We start from the raw sequence: 26,303 nt of genomic DNA on the forward strand, positions 1-26,303 counted from the left end.
CTCAGTGTGTCAACAAGCCCTGAACACCCGGGGGCAGCTGCAAGGGAGATGCCATTATTTTATTTTTAATTTTTTTTTTTTAATTTAAAACGAACTTCTTAACCTACAGGAAAGTAAATGTTCTTCTGGGATGGCCAAGGAAACCACGCTGGGATTTTCCAAATGGCTATGACTGACTGTTTATGAGCAGAGGCTTCCAAACGCAGAAATAAATGGCGTGCTCTCAGCAGGTTTTCCTTTCTATATTTACCCTCACCTGAAATGAACATTCTTGCACACTGCAACGTTTATTCCCTCTGATCAGGGGAGCGGGTGAAGAAACCAACCAGCCACAACACGTCAAATAAATTGTTAATCTGCTGTTTGCACTGGGGCAGGGGAGGAGCGGGAGGAGGGAGTCCCTTGGTTTTTGGGCAGTGCTCGGGTCCCACTTACAACTTCCATTTCAGCTCAGCAGAAGCACTTCGCTTTCCTGCTGCCACTTGTGGCTGCTGAGAGCTGGATCCTTCATGGAGCTGACCCAATGGATGTCTGTCCTCTCCTCACGGCACCTGTGCATCCTCGATCCCAGGCAGCTGATGGAAAGGGTTGCTCTCCCTGTTGCATGGGAAGAACCGAGCTCCAAGGTGCAAGGACCAGCCTGAGGCTGCACAAGAAGCTTTCTGCAGGGCAAGAAAGTGCACCCAGATCCCAGGTGAATGCACAAGCATGAGACAACCCTCTCCAGAGTGCTGGGCTTTGAGATCCTCTTCCATGAGTCCCAATTTCCACACTGGGTGTTTCTCTGCCTGTTCTCAAGGTGGGAAGAAGTCCCTATGGATGGCAGAGGGGTGATCCCTCCCATGGTCAGGTCCCTGGCAGGCATGAACTGCCCTGCTGGCATGCAAAATGGCCATAAAAGACCCAAAAGTCCTTCCTGACAAGGGGCTGGGGGGCTGAGCCATCGCAAACCTAAACTTAACATGAGGCCAGGCACTCAGCTGTAAAATCTCTCCTAATCCCAGCCCTGGGGAAAGGGGAGGACGGGGAGATCACCTGCTTCTCCAGGACGTCACCCACATCACATGGCTCCTGGGTCACGCTCGCGCCCACCACCACCACCTTCAAATCTGGGCTTGACCTCCAGTTTACCTTCATGTTCACTAATGGTGCCAACTGCTTTGGCACGACAGCCAAAAGCGGGGTTCACATCACCCCAGAAAGAACAGGGAGACTAATCCTCTGCTGGCAGCGGGGGAAGCTGATCAGTCATTAGTGTATGGGGGTGCTGAGGGACCCCTTGGATAACAGGGATAGAAACAGCCTCACAGGGCTCACATGCACTCAGCACCAGCCAGGACCTGGCTCTTGCTTCCTTTTCCAGCTCAAACCTTTCATTTCTAGAAAAGCTTGTCCTCATCCCAACAGCAGAGCAGACCCTTCCCCAGGCAGCCATTCCAAGAGCATTTGTGTTAATCCAGATTAACGAACATCAAGCAATTTAGATAAACCGCATTAAGTCAAAACCCACCTTTGAACTTGTTATTTTTTTAGGGATCAAAATCCCTCCCTGAGCACTGTGTGTGGTTTGGGCCTCCCCATACCACAGCGTCACCAGAACTGAGCTCTCCACTGAGAGATAATTAAGTAAAGTTAGCAAATATGATTACCCAGAGCCAGCACATGGAGCCCAAAATTGATTCTGGGTCCTGGGATGTCCAAATGGGTGAGAGCACTAGCAGCATCTCCTTGGATCTGGGCACATCATCCAGCCACAACGCCTGGGCTCCAGCCAGGCTGCCTATGTGACCACAAGCCAAACTTCTCCAAGCCTCAGTTTACCCAGCACCAACCCATCCCCTAAGTGGGGGATGATGAGATCAGTGTGAAATGCCCCCAGCTCAGGAGCTGGCCGCAGAGGCTGGACAGGATGGGTGATGGTTTGCTCAAAGTGGCCAGTCCCCACAGCTTGGACATGTGTGTCGTGACTGAGGTGGCAACAGCCAGCTCATGTGTATGGGATGTCTCATGGAAAAGGTCACGCACCAGTTTTGGAGAAGGGAATTAATAGATGCTGTAGTCATTGGTGAAGCATGTGGTGTGTTACAGCACGTACACACCTTGCACACCCACCCCAGAGCCACCACTGCAGCACATACCTCTCCAAAGGATCCAAACCAAAATCAGGCTAGAGCAGACCCAACACCACAACCCCTTCTCACCTGGACAAGGTAGACAATACCACTTCATCCACCCGCAGGGAAGCTGTGAGCTCCTCAGGATCCAGCTGTCTGCTCCCACATCCACCAGCATCCAGCATAAAAACAACCCCAGGAGCTCCTCCAAAAACAGCTTTCCTGGCTGATGGGGCAGAGGAAAACTCCTGCCTCTGCCCTCCACACCCTCCCAAAACACCTGATAATGGTTTCTGCCCTCTCCCCTGATTGCCTTTCTCATAACAGAGCCAAAGCTGTAGCTTGTAGGTTCCAAGCTCTACTTTTTGGAAGTGAGGGGCTGTAATACCAGCTGGGCTTCACCTCTCATGCTGGGACAGGGTTTGCATGTTTGCAGAGAGCCCTCCCCGGCCGGGTGGCTGCTCACAGCTTGGTGCACTGTGCTTGCAGGTGATTTGGATCAGTTCTCAGCAGGAAGTTCGCTTTCAGCTGCCTCCATCAGTGTGTAGGTGTGCAGACAGGGACCCATTTCACTGTTGGTTCGACTCCTCTAAATGGAGACTTTCACATTTGTCAGGCTTGAAAAATCAACACCAGCTTTTAAACCAAAACTCCATTTCCCTTTCCATGGGCTGCAGCTTGTTTGAACAAGTGGAACCTTCCCACCCTCTGCTGCCTCACTGTGCCCAACGGGGTCATGCTGATGGGTTTGCAGAAGCGTGGCCATTCTGCTGAAGAAGATGCTCCAGCCATGGAGCTCTCTCTGCTCCTGTAGGGAAAATGGGAGCTGTTTTGGAAAGCTGAGCCCTCCCTGCTGGGCTGGTTTTGTTTTCTTAGGGGAGTTGCTCAAAAAGAGCACAGGAGAGACACATGGGCTCTCCACAGCACATCATTGATGCTGTGGGTGATGCAGACACGTTCAGAGCTCGGATGGTCCCTTTCCAGTGTGATCATCAGGGTTACAAACTTGTGAGGTGATAAAAGGGCAAATTGGAAATGTCCCTGTGGAGTTGGCTGCCTGACACTCAAACACTCATCCTGAAAGACTCAAAATCCCCATTTCCTCTGTTGGGATTTCAGCTGGATGGCTCGGCTGAAATGAGATTAATCTAATCAGAAAGATGGATGGAGCTCATTAAAACAGTAGATTAAAAAGAACCCCACCCTGCCTATTACCAGGGCTCCTGAGGTCTTGTGCCTTTGTGGCAAATTAAAGCCACCCAGGAACTGGATTCCCTTGCAGAAATCTGTAGGAAATGCACTACAAATACAGTCTGCTATTACAATTCTTCATGTCACCAGTCACTTGGGAAGGGAAATACATGCAGGGCAAACGCATGTATATTTAAATACATTCAATTGCATCCTCTGGGATCAGGATTTATGGGTTAGGAGTGGCAGACCCCGCACTGAAGCAGATAGATGTGAGCAAACCCAAGTCACCTCAAGAGCTGTGCTGTTTTGTTCTCTGTAAATGCTATTTCCCCACCCTCAGCATTGTCACACAAAGCTGAGCAGCAGAAAGGGGAAGAAGCAGGGTCTGGCATTGCACAAAGCTGAACAGGCAGCACTGGGGGGAGTTCCTGGGTAGGATTGGGGCCAGACTGGTCCCATAATGAGCTTTACTGGGTTTATTTCTCATGACCTGTTGCTTTCCTGCCCCTTCCTGTGGCTTTGAGCAGAGCAAACACCCCTCAAAGCCTTTTTGTGCCCCCATTTGTGGGTGTAGGAGCTCTTTGGGAGGACCCCCCACATGGATGCTTCACATGCACAGAGCCCCATCACCTTCTCCTGATGCTGAGTTTTTGATGCAGGAGCCACCAAAAGCTGCTCCAGTTGTCTCTCCAAAGCATCACATACATGGTCTCTTCAGAAAGTTTGACACAATTGTCAGCTTGTGCACAGTGAGCAGCCAGCCCTGCTTCTGCCCAGGGCTGCACCGAGACACGCGTTCTCTTGGGAAAACAGTTAAGCTAAATAAATCCCACAACCAAAACCTGTGTCCTCCTGCCTGCAGAGTGCACAGAAAGCAGTGCTGAGGCCTGTGCTGCTCCACCACAGAGCTCTCTATTCACCCCAGGGGTGAATTCCCCTTGGGGACAGCGCAAACCCCACACACTGGACAGGCCCCGTGGTGCTTCAAGTGAGAAGAAAGAGCTGCCTGTGCTCCAGGATGGGTGGTTTCCTCAGGTCATTTCTCAGCAGCATCCACTGCAAGCCAAGGACCAGTCGTTATCTGATGTAGCTGCAGCGCTGCCCAAGCCAAGCAGTTTTCCCTTATTGCTCTTTGATGGGATGACTTCCAGAGCTCCCAGTGGCTTGAAGAAATCACAGAATCCCAGAGTGGTTTGTGCTGGAAGGGACCTTAAAGCTCATCCAGTTCCAACCCCCTGCCACAGGCAGGGACACCTTCCACTAGAGCAGGTTGCTCCAAGCCCCTGTGTCCAACCTGGCCTTGGACACTGCCAGGGATGGGGCAGCCACAGCTTCTCTGGGCACCCTCACAGGGAAGAACTACGGTTTAAGATCACTCCAACACAGCCTTGTGCTGCACGGATACAGCAGGACAGACATCATTTCAGGCTATGGCTGCTCCCGGCATTCAATCATTTATGACAGCTAAATGGGTTACAACTCATCAGCTCAGCTGCATTAATTGCACTCGCAGCTTGCTGCAAACCCAGTGCAATGGTGGCAGGTCCTTAAAACCTTTAAACCCACCTGGGCTACTTTGCTCTGCATGGGCAGCAGGCTGGGAGCCGCGGTGGCGTTCACACAGCCCGGCTGTGAAGCTGTAACTCATTAGGGGTGGTAACGGTGTTGTCCCTCCTCACATGGTGTTCCAGCCCTGTGCCTTTCATCCTCTGCAGTTCTCCAGCCACAACACCCAGACATCTGAAGCCTTTCACAGGCTTTGGAAGACGGAGCTGTGCCAGGGCTGGTTTACAAGGGGTGGATCAAGGCCCCAGCTCCCGAGCGCGCTGGTTCTCATGCCTGTCCCTCGCACACATGGGGCTGAGCGCAGGTCACCATGTGTGTGGAGCCAGGGGCATGGCGAGACCCTGCCCCATGGTGCCCCAGAACTTCCCGGCTCCATCCCAGACTGCACAAGTGGGTGTTACTGGATGCTTAGGAAATACAGTAAGAAGGGAAATAAATGCTGGGAAGGATTTAAAAAGGCAACTTGTTTATTGGCACACAAGAAGCCTCATCCCAGACTGGGTGTTTTGCCCTCCAGAAGGTTTAATCCCAATCCCAGTGCAGTCAAGGGGTGGTTATAGCAGTGGAGTCAGCCACTGTTTTCTGGGTCCACCAGGAGGAAAGATGGACAAACCCAGATGGGTAAAGTGAGGAGGAAGGATGTTCCACTGCTGCGGACCCAGCAGCGCTCTCTGGAGCCTCTCCGGCTCTGTAGAGTCCCCCTTTTCACCTCATTCCCTCAAACCAGCCTGATTCCAACACCCTGCCAGCGGCACTGAGCCACAGCCCCTCACAGCCTTCAGGTACGAGACCGCTCGGCCCCAGCCCGCGGGGCATGGGGGATCTGCTGCCCTTCCCGGAGAGCGAGGGCGGCCGGGTACAGCCACCGCTGCTCTTCGGCTCCAGCCCCGCTGGGCAGACCGAGGCCGCCCCGATCGCTCGCAGCTCCTGCCCACGGAGCGCACCGCAATGGCGCGGACAGGTAGAGAAGGCCGCGTCCCCTCTCGCCTCCAATGGGACAGCCCCGCCGCACCGCCTCGGCCCGGCACCCGGCGCGTCCCATTCGCGAGGGAGGGGAGAACAGGACCCGGCGGCTTGCAGCCTTTCCCCTCTGCGGGGCGGCCCATAGGCGCCAGCGCGGAGGGGTGCTCGGCCCGACGAGCTCCATCAGCGAGGCCGCACTCGGGAGGCGGCAGCGCCCCGCAGTGTGTTTGGGCGCCAGCGAGGTGCGGCGGCCCTCAGGGTCGGTGCAGGACATGCCCCAAGACCACGGCAACGGGCTCGCCCCTTCCCCCCCGCCCGTCGCGCCGTGGCTCGGTCCCGTTTGAAGCTGTGGCGGGCGCGGGGCTGATGGCGGCTCCGTGAGGGGAGAGACCCGGCCCCGGCCCCGAGCAGCCCCCGCGGCGAGGAGCTGCCGGACCGGTACGGAGCAAGGGGTGGGAGCGGGGCCATCGTACGCGTGAGCCTGGGGGTTTTCCCTCAGCGCTGCCACCAGGACTTGAGCGGGGTTAAATATGAACGTTTGCGTCTGTAAGTCCGTGTTCACACGGACCGCGGTAGCGGAGCCGCGGCCGCCGCTCCCCGCCGTCACTAGGTGTCAGCCGCGCTCCGTGGGAGAAGGAGAAAGAGAACGAGGGCGAGGAGGGTCCCTCCACACGTGCACGAAGCGTTTTGTCTGTAAAACCCCACTTTGTCACTTAGAAGTTGCTCGGTGATTTTGTTAAACCTTATTCTCGCCCGCGTTACCGCTCCTTCTCTTACTCGCTTGTATTGTGCTTTTCTACAGCCGGCCCTTCACAAGTTCTCTCTCTGACATTTCCAAGCTGACCATCGTGCGTGGAAGCCCGCTGGATGGTGACTCCAAAGCGCAGGCAGCGGCTCCCAGACGTGTTGGGGTGTATGTGTGGATTTTCAGGCTTGGCTTTTCTCTGGCACGTTATGTTTCCATGGGAGAACGTGGAAAGGAGGTGGATTTGGATCCGGCTGTGGAAGTAACAGGAATTTACTGTTACTAGAAGTAACAGGAGAAGTAACAAGAAAATAAGGTGGCTCCTGAAATATATAAAAAAAAAAAATACATTGGAGCTTGTTTAATTTATTCATTGCTTTGTGATTTACTAAGAAGTTCATAAATATGATGTCAGATAAGACTAATATTGAACGATTTAGAGGCTTCAGCTGCATAAGCTGTGACTTTGACATGAACAAAGCAGACTTTTCAGTGCGGATCTCCCCTGAGGTGTCTGCATTTAGCTGAAGATCTGTTTAAGTGACCGATGCTCATGGTAAAAACAAGCACTAGCCAGAGAAACATTCTGTTGATCTTCTCTGAGGGCTTGGAGAGTTTCCTTGAAAAATATTATGCTCTTCTTACCTCTCTGTTAAGACAGGTTGAGTGCTGTGGGTTGAAAGGAAGGAGTCCACTTTAGAAAATATAAGTTGAGGAAGATTTCCATGAGTTAGAGATAGGTGAGGTGTATTGCTGCCTGTTAGGAGTAAAGACTCTCTTAGACTGGAAAGCCCAGTGAAGGAGACCTTGCACAAAGCCTTTTGGGACAGTGTGGAGGAACAGCTCCCTGCTGGAACCCCAGACCACACGTGGGCAATCCAGCTGCTGCAGGAGATAAGAGTTGAGTTGTTCCTGACCCAGAGAAGATGGTTACCTTAGAATGTCTTCTCTGAATCACCACATCACCCCTTACATCCGATTTTCCTGTGTGAACATGTGTAAGAGGGAGGAGAAAGTCGGCTCCATTTAATTTCTAGGGAGACACAACTGCACCTTCTGAAACCTGCCTGAGAAGGAAACTCATTCTCTGGTCCCAGGTCTTTAAAACACATAATCTACCAAAAGAATGGAAAGCTTTTGTTTGAGCTGTTGGTTACAGTAGCAGCCGTAGGCCCTTCCTGGTATAGTGTCTGCCAAAGAAAAACTGCAATTCTCTATGTGAAGACATGTTTTTAGGTATATGAGGGGCTGTATCTACTTAAATAAGTGTACAATGTAGTGAATAAGAACATAATTTAGCACTAAAAGACACATGTTCTAAGAGGGCATGAAGCTGCATATAGTTTGCTTTTTCAGTCTGTGCTTTTCCATTAACCTCCAGAGAGATAACTCCTCTTTCAGGCAGGTAAAGGAAGTTTTGCAAGATTTGAAACTGTAGCCAGACATCCTGAAGTGAGTCATTAGAGTTGAGCTTTAAGCAACAGTGTGGCCCAGAAGTTGTGTTCCCAGTAGTTAGCTTCATCTCCATACAAGGCCAACCTCAATTCCTGTTGAGCAACTCTGGAGAACTGTGGAGTTCCTGGAACAAAAGGAGACTGCTGGTTCTTTGGGCAGGTCCTGCTGTCCCCGTGCCATGGCACAACCAACTGTGAAGCCAGACTGAAGACTAATTTTTAGGGACCACTCCAATTAGACTGAAAAACCTTTTGTAAGAAAATTGAATTGAGTCAGAGGATCTAAATTCTCCTTTCTCAGCATTCTAAAATGGCTCCAGTTACAGCATTTACTCCAGTATTAAACCTTCAATTCACTGTGTCTCATCTCAGGGTGATTATCTGGGTGCTGGGCCTGATGAAAATGGATATGCTGAATTTACCACCCAGAGCATCTGCTCCCATTTGCAAGACCACATTGTCCAATATGAACAGAAGAGATTCTAGGAACTCTTGGGTAAGCTGCCTAGTAAGTCTCTGGGGAAGGGAAAGGAGAACTGCTCCTTCTACAAGAGTTATTAAAGCATTAGAAGGGAACCTAAGTATTCCAAAGCTGATGCTTTCATCATGTGCTCAGTAACAGATGAGAGAAGTGCTTCTAAGAGCTGGAGCACTCCTGGGTCACTTCCTCAAGGCTCTTTACTAACACCTCACAGAAGAGAAGTTACTTAGAGTGCTTCAGTTTCTGCATGCATATCAGAGCTAATAGCTTTCTCATGAGGAACTGGAAGTTCTCAGGAGTTTAAAGTGTTTTGAGATCCTCAGAGGAGTGAGCAAAATGATGTTAGGAGGCAGATTTAAAAAGGAAAACCTACATTTGATCTAGGCATCTTTTTTGCTAGGCTATAGGGAATTTCTCTCTGGCTGCCTCTCTCCTTCATCAGACTCCATTAAAAGTGCTTTTTGGAGACTGAAGGCCTCTACCCAATATAATGTTCTCCACAGTAGCCTAACCCTGTGCCCTGGCAACAGGACATGAATACTGTATGTTAGTGATGGTGTAAGCCATTCCCTGCCATTCCCTCTAGACACACATCCCCTTCAGCTTGCAGCATGGCATACCTGCTTCTAACTGACTTAACCTGACCACTCTGTCCTTGCAAAGATCCATTTCTGTTACCCCACTCTAGATAACGTGGATCACATGAGAGTGTTGCTGTGCAAAGCACCAGCAGAAGCGTCCACATCAAAGAGTTTGCAGCCACCACCCCACAGCCAGCAGTAGCACAACTGTGCCTAGTCTTGCATCCATGCTAAATCAAGGATACATGAATCTGCTCTGCTGGGAGCCTGGGCAAAAGGAATACCCTGAAGTAGGAGAAGTGCTTGGATGCCTTTACAGCTTCTGCATCTTCTACAGGAAGAACTGCCAGACTCTGTCCCCTCTGCACCATGAAGCATTACTCATGGGTTTTCCCTCTGTGAAACAATTGGATGGTTCACAAAACTAAACCTCCCTGCTGCCAGGCAGCTGCTTTCCACTCAGCTTCATGGGAGTGTTGCAGCTCTGCTCCATGGCTTGAGATCTGCCAAGTTATCACAGCTGCTGTTTCCACACCCACAGGCTCATTTGGTTTGTGTTCACAGACACTGCTTATGGATCAGGCAGGAAATACAAGCACAGGTGAATGAGTTTGCCATCATAGCTGTAGTCCTGCTAGTGACACAGAAGTATCTGTGAAGCACCTTATGTGGTTTACCTGGGTTTGTACGTAGGCTGAAAAGGGTAACAAAGGTCCTCCTGGAAGGTACAAGAATACCAGGTGGGTTACTTTGAGTTTTCCAGAAGGAGAAGAGTGAGTATGAAGGCACTGATTGCTTGTGGGATAAGTGGCAGGAATTTCCTCTAGGCATGGAAGAGAATCTGAGATCCAAATAGCAGCCAGGTCTACTGCAAGGAGTAGGGGAAGCCAGCCAGCATTTTCAGTTGGGACTTAACTCTAGAGCAATGGTCCCCTCTTGATCAGAGGGCAAAAATGAGTAGTGCTGATCACCATTTCATGGGTCAGCCACAGGGCAGCCTAATGCTTGCCAAAGAGCCGGGGGGGAAGCTTAGTTCACAGAGCTCTGCCTGAATGTTGGTCACCACAGCTGGCTGTGATGACACTGCACACGCACATGGAGAGACTCTGTGCCTCCAAGCTCCCTTCCCCAATCCATGTGAGTTGTGGCCAGAATGCGTGTACCTTTGCATGATTTAGGTATGAAGAAGCTTTAGAAGACATTGACCATGCGCTCCAGGAGGTCAGCAGGACTCCCTCAGCTGGGTTACTTTGCTTTTACCCCAGCATACACTTCCCTGAAAGGCCAGATAAAAAGCATCGCAGACAAGGACAACACAGCCCAGCACATCATTGGTGAGCCTCTGAGCTTAAGTCTAACTTGAACTTGAAGCCACTTGCACTCATAGGCCACAATTTAGGTTTAGACTAATGACCCTGGAGCATAGAGGAGAGGTCTTAGACTGAGGTTCATGTCTGGCCCCTCCACATAGTCTGCACAGGAGAGGTGGGTCAGGGAAACATGGTTTAGAAGCTGCCTTGATTTTCCTCTTCCACCCTGAAATGCTTCCAAACAGTAATTGCTTTGGAAAATCTCTTTAATCCTCCCTTCCCTGCTAAAAGCTAAACAGGCCCAAGTGCAAGGTCTCTTCCTAGGCAGTGTTGCAATCTTTAGGCCAGGATGTAGAGTGAGTGCTTAATCACTGACTGTAGTAAAGCACCATGCTAAGATCTTTAAATACTATTTATCCCTAGAGAGTGCAGTGCTGGTATTCGGCTGCCCTGAAATGCTGCTCCATGAAAATATTTATTCAAATGCTTTGGATAAGAGCTGCTTATTTTGACCTTTTATTAGTACTCAGAATGCTAACTGAGAATGCAGTGCCACTGGCAGCCTGTATGCTACAGAAGGATTATTTCCACATGGAAGACCAGCTTTTATCAGCTATGAAAATAAGATGAGGCTCTTCCTGCCCACTGCTTCATCTAGTTAAATATCCTTCCCAGCCCGTGTGGACTTCACCACAGTGTTTATTTGGGTTTCTTCTTTCCATGTCAGAGCAGGTTGTTTTGATGTAGTTCAGAAAGCTGAATTAATAACCTAAACCAAACCTTGATAAACTACAGGCTGGGCAGTGTGTGATGGCACTGACTCTCCCATGGGGTGGCATGAGAAGCTGCAAGAACCAGGCAGCCTGTCCCCCTTTTGTGTCTAAAAATCAAACCCACATCTTGCCTGTACTTTTGGCCTCTATCAACGTTTTCCACATACTCACTTCAAATGCAGGAACATCTGAAGTAGCTGATAGCTGAATACCAGCTCTGTGCTCCTCAGCAAGGTTCTTGCATGCTTTCCATTTCAAAATGCTGCTGTGGCAGGCAAGATAAATCCCAGGCTCTGGAGTTCTGTATTCCATTTCCCTTTGAAGATGCTCGACAATTCAGTGCAGTACAAAAGCTCTTGGAATGGGTGAAGAATCTTTACTGTTGACCTGCTCCATTTTAACACGAGGTTTGATGGCTTTGACCATTGTGAAGTCCTTCAGCACAGTCCCCCAGTGACAGCCTTCCTTAGTGCAGCTACAAAGTGAACACAAGGCACGTGCCCCTGGTACTTGAGTACTCTCCATGTGTCACACGTCCACCTTGGTTCCTGTGCTGGAGGTTCTTTCAGCTGCTTCCAAATGGAAGAGGAACACACTAATCCACTGTGTCCCTGAATCCACCCACTGTGTTACTTGTCCACAACATCCCACCACCATGTGTCTGTCTTCAGATCTCTTGACTGCACGAGAAAGCCTTTGCCTCAAAACCAGCTTCCTGTGCTGACTGTAGATTTAGTTTTGTTTGCTTACTTCCTCCCCCTACAGAGCAGCACATTCATTCCTTCCTCTGCCTTTTCATTTCCCCTGATGGACAGAGTGCAGAAAGATTTCCTGAAGAGCCTTGATCCTGTTCAGGAAGAGCTGCTGGAAGCTGGGAGCAGGTTTGGAAGCATGATCCACCACAACAGGCAGGAGTTAGGACCTCACCACTCAGGAATTGTCAAGAAGGTGCTTCTCCCAGATGCAGAACCAGACTCAAGAGGTGGAACACTTTATCCCACAGTATCTCAAATCATGCCTCAGATTGTAAAAATCAACTGGACAAATCCACAGCATTACTCCTGGGAAGTGACTCTTTGCATGTCTGTATCTGAATAAACCTCTCAACTACAAAAGGTAGTGCTTCTTTTCCCCCCAAATCTGCCACTATTTGGTGGGGAAGGCAACAGGATGTGGAGCTGAGAAAGCTGCAGAGCAGCTCAGGGTGCTTTAATTCAAGGTGTTAATTCTGCCATGGGCCTGTAACCTACTTTGCTGAAGCTTTAGTCACAGCCCAGGGATGCTGTTTGCATTTGATAAAGCCACACAGTATTTAAAATCATTAAATCTGCTCAATATGGTTCAATGTTAGCTTGAAAACTTGACTGAATTATTAGAAATGGAACATATGGTATAAATTTAGCAATCCCTGGTGTATTTAGTATTTCACATCAGCCAGATTTCACTTGACATGAAAATGGGAACTTTAACCTGTATTTCAGTGTCTGGATTTCTTGCTCTAATTTCACATCATGAAAATGTCCTACTTATTGGCAAGCTCGAGATCTCTGTTGGGTAAATACTAGACCCAATGGCTGCTGTCCCATGAACCACTGGGTGCTGTGATTTTACTGTTCATCGTTAGTAAATGAGGGTCCTGTCAGTCTCAATGGAACAATCCTTCCAGATGCACAGCAATGGGGGTAAAAATGAGCTTCTCTCACCATCTCCATACCCAAAGTGGCTGGAGATCTTCAACAGAACCAGTGGATGTGTTCTGATGCATAAATGAGTTTGTCTCAAAATAATATTATGAGACAAATATTATGGGATCATTATGACTAAGTGCAGACAGAGCAGCTTCAACCAAAGCGACTGCCCAGCAGCCAGCACTCCCCATCCCACACCACTGAACTACAGCAGGACTGCTCCCAGGTTCAGTGGCCTCTGCTCTGCTTCCACAACCACAGCACATCATAGAATCCCAGACTGGTTTGGGTTGGAAGGGAGCTTAAAGCTCGTTCAGTTCCAACCCCTGCCACGGGCAGGGACACCTTCCACTAGAGCAGGTTGCTCCAAGCCCCTGTGTCCAACCTGGCCTTGAACACTGCCAGGGATGGGGCAGCCACAGCTTCTCTGGGCACCCTGTGCCAGCGCCTCAGCACCCTCACAGGGAAGAGCTTCTGCCTTAGATCCAACCTGAATCTCCCCTGTTTCAGTTTGAACCCATCACCCCTTGCCCTATCGCTACAGTCCCTGATGAAGGTCCCTCTCCAGCATCCTTGTAGCCCCCTTCAGACACTGGAAGCTGCTCTGAGGTCTCCACGCAGCTTCTCTTCTCCAGGCTGAACAGCCCCAGTGTTCTCAGCCTGTCTCCATACGGGAGGTGCTCCAGCCCCTGATCATCCCCGTGGCCTCCTCTGGACTTGCTCCAACAGCTCCATGTCCTTCTGATGTTGGAGAAACCAGACGTCACCTCTGTTCAGCACTCCAACGCTTCCTCATTCCTTGGATTTACAAAGTGGAGCAGCACAGGTACGTGCTGGATCCACCTAATCAAACACCACGAATCTGCCATCCCTCACACCCCTCTTCTCTTACCTTCACAGGTCGGGTCTGTTGGCTGAGGACAGGAACAGCGTTGCTGTAACACAGAAGCGCAGGAGCCTTCGGTGTCACGCTGGGGTAGGTCACAGTGACAAGAGGGCAACACGTGTCTAAGTTGGTTTATTAATTCAGTCTGTTCTAAGTTGTACAATTCTGAAAACAACAAAACGACTGCTGGAAGCCCAGAAATATTTACACTCTCGCCTTGTTGTAGTGAGGTCAGTCTATGTTGTTGCACAGATTGGTTATGTTTGGTACCACAAGATGTTTTAAAATTCAGACAAATTTGAACAGATTAACAATTGTATATACAGGAAATAAAAGGAAATTCAAGTATCAAAATACAGACAGATTAAATAACATTTGTAGTACAAATCAGTCCCACTGCCATACATCACAATTAGCAAAAATGACTACATTGCAAACTGAACTTGAGTGTTCTCTGCCCTCTTAGGGAATCTCAGGTTATTCTTCCATGGGTAAGAAAAGTGTTTGAGCTAGACTGACTTTGCAAGAGCAGCACAGGTACTTTCTTTTGGGAAAATAAAAAATACAGGAAGTAATGCCAATAGGAGACATAAAAGGGAGACCTTTAGCAACAAGGCAGTGTTGCAGACACTGTGCTTGCTCTAAAACAAAGGTCTGATCGCATGGAAACAATGTGAGCAGAAAGAAGCCAGGGGAAATTGTGCTGCTAGAAACTGCTGCAGTGGAAGGAGCATTAAAGCAATTGCCTCCACTTCAGCTGCCCACAGAACGGGACGGGTTTGGAGGGACTATTTGGCATCTGGTCTGTGTCTCAGCAGCCTTGTGAAGGTGCAGACTTGTCACTAGAGGTACAGCCTGGAAGGTGCTGCATCTTCTCCCTGTGAGGGGACAGGCACATACCCCACCAAAGTTGCATAATTTGTTCATAAAAGAACAATCCCAAAGCAAGTTCAAAGGCAGCTGAATAGCTTTTTGTTTTTCCTTGTAAATACAAAATTAAAAAGGATAAAGCAGCTTCACTTTGGAAAAAAAAACCAAACCCAAACCAAACCAAAAAAGGTCATCCCCTCCTATATAAAAAAGGACAGCTCTGCATCTCAGTTACTTATCTCGAGTTCTCAGCCTGGACTCATGCCATGCACAATCCAAACTCTGTAAACCACAATCCGTCCTTAAAAAAGGGGCCTGAGGCCCAGGGCAGCACCACCTTTTCCAGGCAGGGAATACAGCAGATGCATTTTGAGTCAAAAGTCATATTCAGCACCAGAAATTTAGGGCACTTTCCTCCCAGATACCATGAAACCCTGGAGGGAGGAAGAGGCAGAATACTGTGCAATGGGTGGGATAACATGACTGGGAGTCAGGGACTGGCATGGTCCAGGATCTGTCTCCAGCATGCAAGTACCTTGAGAAAACCCATTGAAACAGAAGGGGAATATGCACTGCCAAAACAACTGCTTTGTCTATGGAGCGAGAAAGAGAGTATCTGGCTAAAGAACTGTTGGATCACTAAAGACAACCACAGGATCACACACAGGACTGGAAAGGACCACCAGGGTCACTAAGCACAGTCCCCTGAAGATTGGAGTCTTCATCACCACGTCACCTCCAAGCCAACCTTCAAAAAGCTCATGCAGGTAAAAAGAAAGGTGTCCCTCCTCCCAAGCAGAGGTTCAATTTGCAATCTCTCCAAAAAGACTTGTTGCCAACACACCAAATATTTACACTTAACACCAGTATGAATGCAACATATGCAGAACAAGGAATGTTAGGTTTCCTAAATTCATCAACTTAAAAAATAATCATCTCCACTTCCCCCTCCTTATCATTTACACGTCTATGCCCTTGGGATTACGGATCATCTCTCTCTGCCTCACTGGCCAGAGAGACTAAATGAAATCCTGACATACAGCAGCAACTGGAGTTAAACAGAAGTTATCTGGGCATACCATCCTAGTAAAGCAGCAGGTACCACATCCCCAACCATCACAATGCCTGTCGAGGTTACACACGTGCTGCGCTACATCTGTGTGTCTGAAGAATGAACATCACATTTTAACACCTCTCCCTTGAGGGGAACAGTCAGTACTGTGTGAAAACACATCAGTCACAGCCCAAACTGCTGTTAGATACTCTGATAATTTGGAAGAAAAGTAATGGCACCTTTGAGATGGTGGTTTTGGGGATCCTGGACTGAGATGGGGGCTGAGCCATCCTCAGGTTGGTCTGATTTCTCCTGGGGTATGGACTGCTTCAGTGTAATGCCCAAAATTTAACTCCTTATTTGTTCATCTTCTGAATCTGTTGCACTAATTAAATAACAAGCTAGTATCAAAAAAGTGCTAAATCACAATTGAATAGACTTTAAAAAACCCCAAACCCTCAACCCTTCAGGGCATAACTGCATTTAAAACCAACTCAGGTGCACACGAGACTGGAGAAGGGACTCCTCTCCAGGAGTTCAGTGCGGAAAAATGGGAAGAAATTGTGTCCTTGCCATAGAAACATCAAGTATTGCAATGTAAGAGTTCTCTGTAGGGGAAGCAAGCTCTGTACCATTGTCAGACTTGGCCACAACCACTCTGGGGTGACAGATCCTTTGCAGACTCCTTAAGTTGTTTCCATTTGCACTTCCCCTGCCAGGCTTCTCACACTGGAGGAAGTGATTTCCAGGAATTTGGCATTCTCTACTGTTCACCCAGAACTGAAGCAAATGTAAGTACCGTTAGAGATGTGCACACCACTCCCACCACTAAGACTCCCCATTGTGCTCAGGGCTGCGTGGATTCTCAGTAAATAAGGACATCTATTGTTATTTCCTCACCAAAAAACCTGCAGTGCTACATTTAAACTGTGAACTGGATTTGCTCTGTATCATTTTTGCACATGAAAAAAGAAACAGGTTGAAAAACATTTGTCTCAAGCTAGAAAAGGTGACATCGCTCTCAGAAGTCTCAACTTCCCTTTGCTAGACATGGAGAGAGCTGCTTTCCTCAGCTGGTGCCTGGGATCCCTTTTCCCCCCTCTGCTTTGGGAGCCCTCACTGAGCAGCCATGCACCCACTCCGAGGCAGACACCAGATGGAGATGATCTTCGTGTCAGCAGGCCACTGCTTCTTAGGTCTCTGCCCCGTTACTACATGTCCGTGGTAGGAGACAGCTGCCCGGAGCTCAGCTTTGCAGAGGCAAACAGAAAGGAAGATAAAGGAATGAATGATTTCCGAGTCATACAAACACAAGTGCTGGGAAAGATGAGGCTCATGGCCAGGATGTGACACAACCGTGAGGATTATGGATACACAGCGGGGGCTCTATTTCAGGCAGAGCTGCCTGTGATCCCAGCTGGGTTTGGATGGTCACCCTTAGAAAGGCACATGCTGCAGCGACCCAGTGTGGGAGGTGCTGAGGAACCTGCTGAGAGTAGGGGAAATGCAAGAGCTCAGACCCTCTAGTCAGGCATATGGATAGGCCATGGCATTGTAAATGCTTACTCATAGAAACTGCACTATCACCACCAACTCTGTTTCTCTTTGAAGGATATAGAAACCCTCAGGGCTCCCTTACAGCTTGGAAAGATGCTGATCAAACCCAACCCCAGCCTCTTGCAGCACCTCAGATGCAGCAATATTCTGCTGTCCACCACAATGCTGCTGGCAGGATGGTCCTGCAGCATTTCAGGCAACTGCAGTTCAACCTCTGCTTCGGGGGTCTTTAAGCAGAGGAGCACTTGCTCTGTGGTAAGAGGCTCCTTGGCATATCAAATATACACACTAGGCTGAGCTTTCCTTTTTCTCTTGCTTTAAGATAATCCTTTTATTCCTCTCACTTGGGTTCTTACCAGCCTAGCCCTCATTTTGAAGTCAGTTTGCTGCTTGGTGCCATTAAGCCACAAATGACTTGGGAGATCAAACTCACTCCTGAGAAAGAGCTGAATAAAGATTTTGAAACATCAGATTTCACCACAAGTCTGGGGTAAGAGAAGCTTTGAGGCAACAGCTCTAAACTAGCCCCTAAATACCAGGTGCAATAACCCAGGGCTGCTGTTGTGACCTCCCCGCTGATGCCAACTGGTGATAACCAAGGAAGATTTGGGCTAAATTGTTATTTTGGACATGGAGCTTTACTGGAGATCCAAGTGTGCCCTCCTTCCCATTTCTATCTAAGGTGTCCACCAGACATGTCACACAGAGGTGAGCAGGGAGCTGCTGTCCACCTCTCTACAGCTCTCCAATACAGACCCACCATCACCTCTCCAAAACTGGGCTGTGAGGGGGTTTTGCCAAGGTGTGAAACCCACAGGGAGTTCGGACACTTACACCAAGGTGCATGTCAGTGAGTTCTGTGCAGCCCAACTACCACACGGCCACAACCCCATCTGCTCAGCCCTCTCCTGCAAGAAGCTGGTGGGGTCCAAGAGCCAGCTTTGCTTTGACTCTGTCTGGAGTTTAGGACTTCACCTGTCAGGAGAGCGTTGGAGGTTTGCTGCCACGGTGTGGAAGTCACAGAGCCTTCCACTAAAGGGTCTTCAAATTGCTCTGCAAACAGAAGGAGCCTCCCACCCTGACAGGGAAGTACATCCCCATCCCCTATATGGGGAAACTGAGGTAAGGGGAGGTGACATTACTTGGACACAGCAACTTGGAGAGAAGCAGCAGTGGGGCAGGAATTCTGCCTCCTGGCACTGTAGAGTCATCAGATCATCCTCCTCCTCCTCAGTTTCATCTCAGTGAGCTTTGCAAACACAAGTGGCAAAACCAGGGGCATGGCCATGGATGGCTCATAGGGGCTTTCACCACCGTAGAGCATTCCCAGACCCATTCCAACTCTGCTCTGGCCTGTGACAGTTGCTCTGCCATCCTATGCAAACAATTCCCAACCATATACTGGAATTAAAAGCTGCTTCTACTGAGAAAGTAGCATTTCTACACAGAAATAGGGACATTTTCCCAGAGGAAAAACACGTGCACTTGAGAAGCAGCCAGAAAAAGCAGAGGTGGCCACTGATGCAGGGCCACCTCCGAGTGAAATCCTCACTCTCAAGGATGGAAGGTGACAGATGTTTCAGGATCCCTCTAGCTCTCTCTGTGCAATGGTTTGTAGACTGAAAACAAGCTTTGGGAGCAGCAGCAGACTGATTTCAATTCCATTTCTCCCTTTGGCAAAAATTAAGTCTGCTCAACACAGCAGAGCTCCATCTGCTTGATTAGCCCTCCAACAGCGCAGTGTCCAGCCCCTCCAACACCTTTCCTTCCCCGCACGAGGCTAACAACATGTGCCTTTAAAAGCTTAACCTCTTTATAATCTGCAAAGTGAGAACTACGCCCATAGCTCAGAAGTTTGGTGAGTGTAAACAGAACTATGGGGGGGGAAAAAATCCTACAAGGGATGAAATGCATGAAACCAAAACCCCAGCTCACTTCTGAGGGGAACAGAGCTCACAGTGGGAACGATGACACCCGGCCCGAACCAGTGCTCCCATCAGAGCAGGTTTTCTGCTTCAGGCTTCCCAGGGAGAGACTGTGGGCAAGGGTCCCTGTGAGGAAATCTAGTGAACGTGTGTTATTTGCAGACAGCATCACAGTGGTTAGTGTCGATTCGAACGGCAGGTAAGAAGAGGGGTGAGTTCACTGAACAGTACGCAGCCGTGGCTCAGTCGGGAAGGAGAGGGTGTAGGAGGGAGTGCACCGCAGAGACAAGAGGTCTCCATCAGTCCAAGGAGAAGAAGGTGAAATAGAAAAGGCCTGGGGGGTGTCACGCTGCCCCAGGGATTCACAGTGCCAGAGCGAGGGGAAAGACGTGACAATGGCCGGCGGCTTCCTGGCTCCAGAGCTCCGGTTCCCCCAGCCTGCACCCCCTGTACCTCCCGCCTCACGGATACCTATCAGCATGTTACCCTTGTTTCCGAGTAAGGAGAATTCACAGTGTTCAGCAGTGATCAGGTACAAAAGCCGGTTTTAAGTCTACAGTCTCCTAAGTGCTGCTGCCATTGACGGAGTGCCTACGCGGGGCTCAGTGCGAGCAGCTGGAGGGAGAGGGGGTTTAGAGCGGACAGATCAGATCGCAAAGGCACGGTTAGACTGGGTGGACACAGGGTGTGTTTGCTTTAGAAGATAGTGGTCTCATACTTAGTGCTGAGGGTCCGCTTGGAGTCCTGTTTGGGGTCCACGACCCAGGAGACACTGGCATGAGACTGGGAGTCTTGGTCCACTTCAGGGGGCTCCAGCTAGAAAATAAGGAGAGAAAGAGCATGTTAGGTCACCCGTGAATCTGGGATTCAAAGCCCGGAGAGGCTGCTGCTCTGCCTAACGCCCACCCCAAACCCACACACGTGTGCAGGGAAGCAGCTCCGTGCACACATTGAGTCCTAAATGTGAGCTAAAACATGTCTAGCCACATCAGTCTCAACCCAGCACCCCGAGCTGACCTCCAGCGTTAGGCCTGCAAGCCTCTGTGACCATTAGTGACAGCTTCACTTCCTTTCACAAACAAGCAGGAAAAATACAGAGTGCTATAAAGATGGCACTGTAAGAAGTAAAATAAAAGAGGCAAAGGGAGAGGGGAGACAGCTCTGGCAGGTGAGCTCCCACGTGATTTACTCTCCTGACCAAGCATGGCTCTTTCATCTTGTCCTCCTAAATCAGGATCCTACAGGAAAGTTAACAACACCAGAAAGAGCAACGCAGTTAGTTGAGAGCTGCCACTCTACATCAGCAGGGGAGGATATGAGGATGTGAGTGCTTTATCCCTGGGGTTCATCTGAGCCCATGACACGGCCCTGGAACGAGCGGGGAGGGAAGACAGCAGCGAGGCAGGACACGGGAGCACAGCAGGAGGCACGGGAAGCGGGGAGGCGGGCGGGCTGGTGGCAGCTGGGATGGCCCAGGTCGGATCACAATGGAAGGTGGCAGGAAGAAGGGTAAAGACCTTGGCTCCGGGACTAACAGACTGCAGCGGCAGGTAGGAGGGGCGGTGTGTTGTACACGTGTGACAGTAACAACAGCGGGTGTCGGGAGGGAGCGGCACCTGAGCGGGGGGAGCAAGCACAACACAGACAAAAGGAGACATTAAAGGAAGGCAAAGGCTTATGCAGCAGTCCCTGCTCCTCAGCAGCTCCAGTCTTGGATGGTTTTGGCTACAAGGAGCAATCCCATACTGCAAACTGCAGGTTACCTACTACGTACTGTGGCCCTGCTGGGTTTGCACAATGGAAGCTGTGCTGGACCCAGCAGGGTACTTACACCCCATCCCACCTGGGCTATTTGTACCTCGGCTTGCCCTCATCCTACCAGGGAAGCCCTAACACTGCAACAGAACTGCTACCAGAGCTGCAGACACTGCACCATCAGTGGTGTCTACAGCTACAGGCGCCCTGTCTGCACCTACGGGCGCCCTGTCTGCGCCTGGGCTCCCCTCACCACCAAGGGGAAGGTTTAAGTGTGTGTTTAAGCCCAAGGGAAATCCCAGCTCAGCACATGCAGATCCCCCCGGCCCGCGGGTACTCACTGCAGATTTCCTCATGCCGGCTCGTGGTTTAGGCACCGGTTTGGAAGATTTTGTTTCAATGGTTTCTCCTGCCCCAGCACCCAGGGGCTTTGCTCTCTGGGCTTGCAGGGCCAGCTGATAGGCCACCTCGAACGCCTGTCCCAATGTGAGGATGATCTCGTATGTCAGGTTCTTTGGAGAGAACACAGAAAACATAGAGCAGTTTAGCAGCGGTTTGCATTGTAAAGAGAAAAAAGCCAAATCATCTGGTACAGCTGATTCTGCCTGAGAATAAAAGCAAGTTCTGCTTCCCCTCATTCAGTGAATGAAAAGGCTGTTAAATCAGCCTGTTACGCCCAACATAACTGAGAGTGTATTAGGGCTTTGTATATTCCCCAGGAGGAGGAAAACTGCTCTGCTTTATACTGGAGACTGCAGTAATGAAGCTGCACAAATGAAGCTGCACAAATGTTCTGTTTGTCGACAGAGCTCCAAAGTAAAAGCATTTTGAGCCAGGACTCTGAAAGGAGTATATTAGGGTAGAAACAGGTGAAAGAGCCCCAGATCCTGGTCTGTGACTCGCCAACAAAACTGAGTGCTGAAACAAGGGGGCTGTAAAGGACTGCAGCGCGCTGGGAGATGCCGTAACCCACTCACCACATCCACAGTGCTGAAGACGTGGCAGTAGTGGTGGCTGGTCTGCAGGTCCTTGGTGATGTAGGCGAAGGTGCAGAGATCCTCAGGGTCCTGAGCAGCACAGGAGATGTTCCGGATCTCGTGCTCAGCAATGACATTCTGTCAGGGTCAACCACAAGCACTTGTCACCCTTCTGGGGATGGCAAATACACCCAGAAACAAGCCAGTGGCTGTGGCACGTGTGTCCTGGGGGCAGGGAGCAAAGCAGGTACTGGCAGAGGGGGAGTCTCCCAGCCAGACCAGTCCTAGCTCCCTCCCATAGCAGGAATTGATGGAAACACGGTCCACAAACAGCCAGTCTGCCAAGCCTTTGACATTCAGCTAACATCACCACCTTGGTGCTCTCCCATAGCCCAAATAGCTCCCCAAGCCAAGAAATGTGACCTGCATCCCCTGGGGCTGCAGGTCTTGTCCTTCAAGATACCAACTTCAAGGCACCTGAAGCTCACCTTGTTTGAGGCATCGATGAACTTCACCCCTTTGTATGTGATGGACAGTATAATGGTCGGGATCTTCTTCATATGCTCTGTGGATTTCTTCAGGAAGAAGAATATTCAAGTGAATTATTCAGTTGTGAATAAATGCTCCCCCCATCGCCAGGGCCCCAGCCCATCCCAGAAACCCCCAGGTCCCACAAAGGCAGGCTTTGGGGGTCTTGGACCAGGAGGAGGAAAGCCTGAAATGCACCCAGCACCCCTTTCCCCAGGGAAAACACCAGTTCTCCCACTGCACAGACCTTCCAGCTCTGGGGAAGTGCTGGGGGGGCAGTTCAGCAGCAACAGCACAGCCTGTTATAGGTGCTCTGGGCCCCTGCTCCACCCATGGGCAGGGTTTGGGGAGCCACAACTTCACTGAGATCTCCCTATTCCCCTCTCCACATCGCCCACCACAGGCTGTGAGTGAAGCCCCCCTGTACCCGTGGCCTCCATACCCTCATCTTGGCACAGGCGTCCTGCGTAGACTCTGTCCCTCGGAGGTCTTTGATCAACATGGAGCCCAGGTACTGTTTGGAAGAGGGAGAGATGTTAAAGGCTTCAGGCAGGAAACCCTGCAACAGCCAAGGGAACGCCATGGCCCCACGAGCAGCCAGCAGCCGTGGATCATAGAATCCCAGCCTGGTTTGTGTTGAAGGGACCTTAAAGCTCATCCAGCTCCAACCCCCTGCCACGGGCAGGGACACCTTCCACTAGAGCAGGTTGCTCCAAGCCCCTGTGTCCAACCTGGCCTTGAACACTGCCAGGGATGGGGCAGCCACAGCTTCTCTGGGCACCCTGTGCCAGCGCCTCAGCACCCTCACAGGGAAGAACTTCTGTCTAAGAGCTCATCTCAGTCTCCCCTCTGGCAAGTTAAACCCATCACCCCTTGTCCTGTCACTACAGTCCCTGATGAAGGTCCCTCTCCAGCATCCTTGTAGCCCCCTTCAGACCCTGGAAGCTGCTCTGAGGTCTCCACACAGCTTCTCTTCTCCAGGCTCAACAGCCCCAATGTTCTCAGCCTGTCTCCATACGGGAGGTGCTCCAGCCCGTGATCATCCCCGTGGCCTCCTCTGGACTTGCTCCAACAGATCCATGTCCTTCTCATGTTAAGGACATGAGAACTGCACACAGTCCCACAAGATGATGGATGGGGAGAGACATGTCACCCAGGGAGGGGAGGAAGCACAACAACCTGACCCTGGAGCCTCCTCATCCTCACCACCCCATGAGCCAAAAGACACTTACATTGGCCTCATACCCGCAGGACTCGAAGATGAGCTTCTCTGGCTGGTGCTGCCAGTTCTGGACTGGGGCATAGGGGGCAGCCAGGCTGGGGGGGCGCAGGGTCAGCTTCGACTCCCGACGGTCCTCCTGCAGGGCAAGAAACATGATGTGAAGCCACAACAGGTCCAGCATGGGTTGAAACACAGGTCTCAGGAGTGCTCTTAGGCTGGATGCAACTGAGGTTCGCAATGGCTATGGCCAAATCCCATTCCCAAGGGGCTGGGAGGAGGAAGCACGCTGCCAGTGACAGTGCTGGCTCTGATGCCTGATGGACTCTGTGCTTGACCCCCTTCCCTGGCCCCTGTGCATCATCCTCACTCCTCACTGTCTCCAGAGAGGGGGGATCCTGCACAGAGCTGCACAGAGGGACCCCCAGGACACACCAAAGCACCCACTGACCTGTGCTTTGTAGCGCTCAGCTCTGGCGTAGGGAGCAGCCTCGGTGCCTCGGTCGTGCTGCCTCTTGCCAGTGTCCCCAGAGGGCAGCAGCAGATCAGCAGATCTGCCCGTGCAGGAGTCGTTCTGGCTCAGGGGGGACGACGTCTGGGACATCAGGTCCTGGCACTGAAACAAGCAGACGCCACAAACCAGTCAGCCTGTGTGCAGCAGAGACACCCTTCGCCCCCTTTACAGTGCCAGGGTGCAGTGAGGGGGTCAGTTCCCGCTCTGCAGGCTCCCGCCTCCCTGTCATCCATCCCACCATTTATTTGCCACATGATACCCCTGGATTTGCTCCAGGATGGTTGTGCAGCCCCTTCTGCCGAGCACACCTCTATTGAGCACATCCCAGGAGAGACACTGAGCCATAAGCAGGGTGTTTATAGAGGAACAGGCTCCACTTAAGCACTAAGCAAAGCACTTGAAGCCACTGATGATGAACCACCCCAGGAGAAAAGCCCTGGGAGCCCAGCAAGAGCCCAGCCCAGATGCCTGACAGCCTGGCTCTTACTGCAGGCAAGATCTACTGCCTGGACGTGCCAACCAGCCCAGCAGACAAAGTGGGAAGCTCACAGCTGCAACACACATTAGTCCTATTCAACAGACTGGCTTAATTTGCCATTGACGTCCTTCCGCTCCCCACGCCAGAGCCAGGCTCCGGATCTCACCAGCTGGAGCACCAGGAAATGCTGCAAATGGCCCATTCTCTTCCACAGCCTCCCTGTGCAGCATAGCAATCAGTTGAGGCTGCACCAAAGGACTCCTCTCCCTGCCCCAGACACCCCCCCGTGCCCGCGGGAGCGGATCCTCAGCTGGCTGCTGCCCATCAGGGCTTTTGTAGTCGGAACAGGGCAGTGGGGTGAAGGTGCAGGGCTTGGACGTGGCCCCCGAGCACCCATTCCCAGTGCACTATCAGTATAAACCCCCTCCTTTTTACACCAGAACCTCAGTTCCTATAAAATCCAGTGTAAGCAAGCAGGACACAGCAACTTGACTCATTTCAGCTCATTGAAAAGCTTTGGGAATCCAAAGCAAGAAGGAAGAGCTGTACAGCAGAGCAAGGACCAGATGTTTGGGATGGGGAAACTCCAATTCCTGCTCCAGGAAGCTAATTTGCAAGCACTGGGAGGAAGCAGGATGCCATGCTCCCCCTCCGTGGCACACTGCCCTGCTCCTGAGGCCGCAGGTGAACTCCAAACTCAGTGGGGTTTGCCAAACTGCTCTCTCAAATGCCAGTTTTCAGGAAGAACAGTGCATGAAGCAGCTCCCCTCCAGCCAACCCTCATAACCAAGGGCCTGACATCCGAAGGCTGCCACTCTGACAGCAAAAAACCATCATCCACAAATCACATCGAGTGCTATTTGGCAGCAAGAGCTCTAGAGAAGCCCAATCAGCCCAGGGAGAGAGATCTCAGACTCCCAACTAGCACAATCAGAAGAGGTCCCAGCTGCATCCCATCCCAACTGAGCCATGCCACATTCCTGCCTGCGGGAAGGCTGCCAGGAAACAAGGGGAAGAAAGTCAGCTCTGTTCAGTTCCCTGTTCAGTGCAGGCACCCACCTTGCATGGAGGCACCTGATCTGAAGGAGCTGCCTAATGTTTCCCATGGGGAGGCAGCCAGAACCTGACCTGCAAGGGCTGAATATCGCCTTCCCCCTCTCATTTCTCAGAGCTCTAATCTCTTTTAACTCTGCCCAAGTGCTCCAGGTGCTCTGGCCAAGCCAGAGCCAGCCTGGCTGTTATCCCCCAAGTTCTGCTTGCCCAGGGAGTGGGAGTTCTGGGCGCTGCATTATCCCCAGCAGCAGCCAAGGTGCATCCATGGGAACTGTTAACAGAAAGCACTCCCTCCTCCGCACAGCCAGATGTGCAGTTGCCTCAATGCTTCAAGAACTTTCTTTCCAAACCACCAAGTACCTGAGAACCAGGAGTAACCCAAGCTGCCAGGTCAGATTGATTAGTTTTAATAAGAAACAAGCCCTTTAGGTTTTATCCTTTCCTTCCTTTCAAGAGCAATGCAATTTTCAAAGATCACTCTCTATGCTCATTACTCTCAATCCTTACCTTCAAAGGAGTTTTAACTTCAATATTGACATTGTAGTGCGTTTTTTTCCCCTTTTTTATTGATTTTGCTAAGCAGAATTTCCTGTGCATGAAAGCAGCAGAGGAAAGCTG

General features: G+C 50.7%; 2 protein-coding genes across 8 annotated transcripts in view; one reads left to right on the plus strand and one right to left on the minus strand.

Moving 5' to 3' along the window:
- The first annotated feature begins 6,987 nt into the window (after positions 1-6,987).
- On the plus strand, positions 6,988-12,694 carry TCP11 (t-complex 11). Its single transcript, XM_030473393.1, is given in 11 exon segments — positions 6,988-6,992; positions 7,347-7,511; positions 8,409-8,449; positions 8,452-8,544; positions 9,291-9,388; positions 9,663-9,679; positions 9,681-9,826; positions 10,264-10,330; positions 10,332-10,432; positions 11,947-11,998; positions 12,000-12,694. Coding segments are annotated over 11 exon segments (1,065 nt in total). The 3' UTR covers positions 12,280-12,694.
- Positions 12,695-13,673: 979 nt separating this feature from the next.
- Positions 13,674-26,303, minus strand: part of ANKS1A (ankyrin repeat and sterile alpha motif domain containing 1A) — a 112,030-nt gene continuing 99,400 nt past the window's right edge. For 2 of the 7 annotated variants that reach the window (XM_030473121.1, XM_030473117.1), the window contains 8 exons: positions 24,092-24,256; positions 23,654-23,779; positions 22,864-22,935; positions 22,382-22,468; positions 21,894-22,031; positions 21,258-21,428; positions 20,679-20,777; positions 13,872-19,977 (listed from right to left, as the gene is read on the minus strand). In XM_030473121.1, coding sequence (XP_030328981.1) covers positions 19,858-19,977; positions 20,679-20,777; positions 21,258-21,428; positions 21,894-22,031; positions 22,382-22,468; positions 22,864-22,935; positions 23,654-23,779; positions 24,092-24,256 — 978 coding nt within the window. In that variant the 3' untranslated portion in view covers positions 13,872-19,857. Of the gene's footprint in view, positions 13,805-13,871; positions 19,978-20,678; positions 20,778-21,257; positions 21,429-21,893; positions 22,032-22,381; positions 22,469-22,863; positions 22,936-23,653; positions 23,780-24,091; positions 24,257-26,303 lie in introns of those variants that run through there. The other 5 variants (XM_030473116.1, XM_030473118.1, XM_030473120.1 and 2 more) reach the window with 5 other exon arrangements.

Source organism: Strigops habroptila, chromosome 18 (assembly GCF_004027225.2).
Source record: "Strigops habroptila isolate Jane chromosome 18, bStrHab1.2.pri, whole genome shotgun sequence".
In the NCBI taxonomy this organism is placed as follows: domain Eukaryota; kingdom Metazoa; phylum Chordata; class Aves; order Psittaciformes; family Psittacidae; genus Strigops; species Strigops habroptila.